The sequence below is a fragment of the Antedon mediterranea genome, chromosome 7 (genome assembly GCF_964355755.1).
Source record: "Antedon mediterranea chromosome 7, ecAntMedi1.1, whole genome shotgun sequence".
In the NCBI taxonomy this organism is placed as follows: domain Eukaryota; kingdom Metazoa; phylum Echinodermata; class Crinoidea; order Comatulida; family Antedonidae; genus Antedon; species Antedon mediterranea.
Window position 1 is genome coordinate 16,590,428 of NC_092676.1, and position 5,322 is coordinate 16,595,749.

The window sequence follows — 5,322 nt, forward strand, 5'->3', positions numbered from 1 at the left end:
AGTTGCAGCCATTGTTTGTACTGTAATAAATATAAACATATGTCCTGTATACACAATGAGAGTACAGTAGATCATTTAAAACATTTACATTTGTGTTTGTTTTATTTTCAGTATAACTTCATTAAAGCTAATTCATAATAATGTGTCAATAGTGGTCAGTGATCAACATTTTAGGTCATGTTAAAGGTTAACCTCAAAGGTCAGCTTGTCGTCTTGCTGTATGTCAATTTACAGTTTGAGTAGGTAGACGAATATATGGTTTAGAAATGTTCTTCTTAAACACGTTCAAGTTAAATCCTGCATACTCAACCTCCTCATAAAAAAACAATGTACAATGGAGAAATATCCATTTTAAAGTAAGTTTCTAGCAAAGAAATCCATATTTTGTTTTTGTTAATTCACTGAATGCATTTTTATTTCAATGTTGGCTAATTTGCACAGAACAAACATAAGAATCAAGGTAAAAGTACTTTCTCAATTTCATACGCCACTTTCGTTTAATCTTTTCTTTTTTTCTCGTTCATGCTCTTCAATTTCTCTTTCAATCTGGTTTCTATAATCCTCAGGAAGTTCCCAAAGTTGCAGCAAGTCGTACCTGGTGTGATCCTTCATATGCCATTCCTTCCCCTCCTCCATTTTTTCTTCTGGCATATCAGAGTAATCAATTCCTTGCATATCCATTCTTTCCCACCGTTTTGAATAAGGTCTTGGCTTTAATTTCACCTGCAAACAAAAGATATACAAATAATTTCTTGAGGTGAAAATATAACATTTCATTTTTCACTATAAATTAAACTAGTTCAAGTTGTCCAATGACCTTGAGGATCATAGGGGCGTAGCAGATGAAATACAGTAGTAGTACTCATCATGATGCGATATACAGGCTTAAGCCATATCTTCAAGTGGTGCCTATCTCCTCTCCAGGCTGGCAGGGTTTTTTCTGGATGGCCCTTGTAGTTGGTTTTTGTTTTTAGTACTGTACCAACTAGGTGTCCAACCACCTCTACACCATGCTCCTAAAGGAGTTGGTGTGGGTACCGGTTTAGTCCCTGGTGTGCGATAGTGGCTGTGTGTGTGTGGACTAGTACACTGGGGTAACCCCCTACTCTTCTCAAAAGATTTTCAAGTGCACATGAGCTAGATGTATACACTGGACCTGTGGTTTATAGTCCTATCGGAGAAGACTCGATCTACCACCAGAACCAAGTGAGCATCGGACCCTTGCTAAATGTTATGGCTACCATAATTAATGTTCCACTGTCTTAACCGCTCAATCACTCCCTCATTTTGTTTCACTGCACAAATATAAAACATTCATTATTAGTTTTATAACACACCAACTATTTTAAACTAAACTTTTACACAATTAATTGACCTTGAATCATCGTTCAAGACTAGGCCGGAAGCTACAGTACCAATCAAATGGTAAGAATACAAGCGAATGTGTAATAATATGGCATGATACTTTCTATTTTGATATCAACTTTCCCATACCATTGGGCTGTCCCAAATTTTAAATTGAATCTGAATTTTAATGGATTATATCTTCAATCTATTAAAAAATAAAACAATAATGGAAAGCCAAGCTGTGTATTTTTTTCCTAAAATCAGAGAAATTGCAAGGTAGCTGACCTTTTTCTTAAATATAACCTGACCTTTTTCTGGAATATAACTGAACCTAACCCTTCAAATAATCTCTGTCAACAAATAAATAACATCCGATAGGTTTTGAACCAATGGCTCCAGTTTTACAAGCTATATATAGTGTTTTTATATATTTATATTGTTACCATGTTTTATACATAGCATATTTTCTTTTATATAACACCTATATAAATTCCTGTCATTTGATTGGACGAATGTGGGTCACATGGCGTGCAATAGTACGCACTATTCAACGATCGTTAAATAGTACTTTTTGAAACATTTTTGTTTGTTATTTAGATGTTATATAAAACAAATAATAAATGTTTTGTATTCGTGTAATGGTACAAATAATGGCACTTGGTGAATGATGAAAGGTTATATCAACTCGGCTTTGCCTCGTTGATATAACCTTTCATCATTCACCTCGTGCCATTATTTGTACCATTGCACTCATAAACATTCATTATTTGTATAATATATTATCTTATCCATTGTATAGTATTGTATGTTTTTAACTTTTGTTATTTTAATTGTAATTTCAACCTTGGAAGGCAAATTTCATTTACTTTGTATTTGGCAATAAATTTTAAATTGAACTTGAACTTATACCATTCAGCCAAAGAACTGACTAGCAGAAAACCTAGAACAGTATTTGATCTATGTTCATGATTATATAGTGCCCTCTATGTCTTTATAAGGCATTAATATTCATAATGTGGTCTCTAAAATGGATTTTTACTGAAATACGTTTGAAAAAAAAAATCAAGCATTGGGCAATAGAATTTGGTCTTTTTATAATTTGATTTAAATAATAGTACTGTATAAAACTTAAATATTCTACAAAAAGGTTTTATGTTTCAATACATTTATAGAAATAATGTTCTCGACACACCTAACTAAAGTTGTCTTTAATACTTACGCATGAGCAAATTAATGCGTTTACAAAGAGTGGGCTGAGCTTGCACTTGCATGCTTGGATATATCTATACAAAAATTCTCTGGAAATTCTCTATATTACTGAATTTTAGCTTCTAGTGTCCAGAGACACAATTGAACTGGGTCAACAATACAGTACTTACCTTGATATTATTTACAGGTATTGGATGGCCTGGCACATGTTTGATTGGTATCATATCTGGATCTATGGTGCTGTATTCTGGTAATGCATCTCGAAGATACCTCAGGTTAACATCAAGTCTTTTCTCAAGTTTAAGGACCTCAATTTTTCGAACTAATGGACTGTACATATCGTATATAATTTCAACACCTGTAATATACAGTACAGATGAATATTAAGTCATTTCTACTACTACACAAATATCCTTTTCCATTGCCTTGAATGTTAATATGTGTGGTTTGTAGAATTCATTGGAAGATATGACAGCATTGCTACACCTCCTTTGGGACACCTCTTTTTAGGAAACAACCATATTAAGGGGACACATTCTGTGATGAATGAAGGGGCAATATGTTTTAACATTACGCTCAACACCTTTCCAGGGGACACCTTGAGCACACAATAAAGACCCTCTTAAAAGGTGTTCTATTGTATTCTGAAAGATGGATTTGTGAAAAAAGTTTTCATATTGCCTTACCTAACCCATCGACAACATTCCTAAGCATAAATGTGTGACCTAGCCCATAACCCTTTCTGTTAATGCAGATACCAGCAAATCTCTTTTCTTTACCCAGTGCATATGGGTCAGCTGTAGTGACAGCTAGTATACTACCTGAAAAATAAGACATTTAAATGAAACAACTACTAAAAGAATAGTTAAGGTTATGTGCATATACACAATTTACTCATACTGTGTATGCGCTACCATTACAATGTGGTCAAAGGTTAAAAAATAAACTTTTCTCAGCTCTTAACTTTATTTATAGTCTAGGTTCTGACAGAGTTTCAAATTAATATCAGTAAAAAGATGAATATTTTGGCACATATGGCATGTCATACATATAATCTTGTCTTTCAGAAAAAAATTCTAAATGCATAAAAATCTAGACTTGAGGGCAAGTTTAATTCATTCGTAACTCTAACAATTTCTCCTCCTTTAAATCTCTTTTGAAAAAACACCTGTTTCTCTCTCTCTGATTTTTTTTCTTTATATCCTTCTTTTATTGTAGGCATACTGTATTTTTATATTTATATATATTTTTATTTTTTATATCTTTGTTAATTTTGTGTTTTTATAGTTTATTTTGTATTACTGTTTGTATTGTTTGAGGGTCCCTAATGATCAGCTGATGCTCATAAAATATTGTTGAAATAAAAATAAAAAAAATAAAATTTATTATAACAAAAAAATTGTTAACAAATTGTAAATTGAATATGCATGGTGATAATACAAATTTCAAATTATATATTTTTTTAATGCTATACTTTTTTGGCAATTGTTTTTTTGTTATTAATTGATAAATTGACAGATATACAAAAAGAAGCCCATAAATTGAATACTGCCTCAGTACAGTACAACCTACCAACATAAAATTCTGGAATATCAATAACTAATCGCCTTCTAAAACAGTCTTGTCTTTCCAAGTAATCTTGAAGTTTGGATCTTTTTCCAATTGGAGGAAAAAATTCTGGACTCATAAATGTTTCTTCACTTCCATATTCATCAGATTTGCGAAGTTGAATAACTTCTTCATCTCCGACAACTTCAACAATCTTGTTTTCTAATGAACTACTGCATCGTGCAAGGGTTACTTGTTTACAATTATTGACTAAAAGGTTAAACATTTAATGCTGTAAAAATATTTTAACAATAACATACATACACAATAATGCCTACAAATAGTGTACTGTCTGTAGTCATGCTATCTATTGACTGGGCATTCCTACCTACTACTGTAGGCCTACCCAGCTACGTCATTTAGGAGGTAGGCAAATAAATCTAGCTAGGCCTAGCCTAAACCCTCTAGTAGCTATTATAGCCTACTACTATCTAGCCTAGCTAGTAGAGGCCTAGCCTGAGGCTGTATTCCTAGAGGACCTAGCTAGGCCCAGGGTCTATGCCTCTCTAGCTAGTAGGGCCTAGGCCCTAGCAAGGTAAGCCTCCTACTAGCCTAGTAGTAAAAGTAGGCCTAACTAGCTAGCTCTAAACTAACTAGCCTAGTAGCCTAGCTGGCGCGCCGCCTAGCTAGGCCCTAGCTAGGCCTAGCCTAGGCTAGCCTCTAGTAGGCCTACCTAGCTAGGTTGTTTAGAAATTCTAAACAACTTTATTAGGTTCTGAATCAGATATTTACAAAATAGAGTATGTTATATCTTACCTGAAGGCTGTCGTCTGATGGATCTCAATAAAGTTCGTACAATTAACGCCGGAGACATGGGGATCGCCATTTTCTTTTTTATAAAATGAGTGTGACCTGACCTCACCTCTTACCCTTTATGGAAGATTTCATTTTAGGCCAGGGCCGGGTTAAACAATTATTCGTTTGTGAATGCTGTATATCAAATTAAATTTTTTTTTTTTAAGCGTTATGCTTAATATATATATATATATAATATAAATATTGCAATAATTCAGTTGATGATTTCAGTTTAAATATAGTTTGCTATCAATTGATAAAATACAAACTTTCGCTTTTTTCCTGTTTTATATTGGTAACGACCATGTGGTTGCAAGTAAGAAGTTGTTGCTGCATGAGGAGATATAGAGCTAGCGTATCGAG

At 33.5% G+C, this 5,322-nt stretch overlaps 1 protein-coding gene across 1 annotated transcript; it reads right to left on the reverse strand.

Annotated features, from left to right (window-relative positions):
• Positions 1–78: 78 nt before the first annotated feature.
• LOC140054440 (large ribosomal subunit protein bL19m-like) lies at positions 79–5,016 on the reverse strand. The gene is made up of 5 exons (XM_072099425.1): positions 4,921–5,016; positions 4,125–4,374; positions 3,243–3,373; positions 2,727–2,914; positions 79–723 (listed from the first exon to the last, which is right to left on the reverse strand). Exons 1-5 carry the CDS (start codon positions 4,988–4,990, stop codon positions 481–483), a joined length of 882 nt encoding a protein of 293 aa, XP_071955526.1. The 5' UTR covers positions 4,991–5,016; the 3' UTR covers positions 79–480.
• Between the last annotated feature and the right edge of the window lie 306 nt (positions 5,017–5,322).

Bases quoted from the DNA above. Each gene is read 5' to 3' on its own strand.
- LOC140054440 (XM_072099425.1), bottom strand. From the start codon at position 4,990: ATGGCGATCCCCATGTCTCCGGCGTTAATTGTACGAACTTTATTGAGA. The intron at 4,375-4,920 runs GTAAGATATAAC...TTAACCTTTTAG, and splicing joins CATCAGACGACAGCCTTCAG to TCAATAATTGTAAACAAGTA. The intron at 2,915-3,242 runs GTAAGGCAATAT...TGTATATTACAG, and splicing joins GAATGTTGTCGATGGGTTAG to GTGTTGAAATTATATACGAT.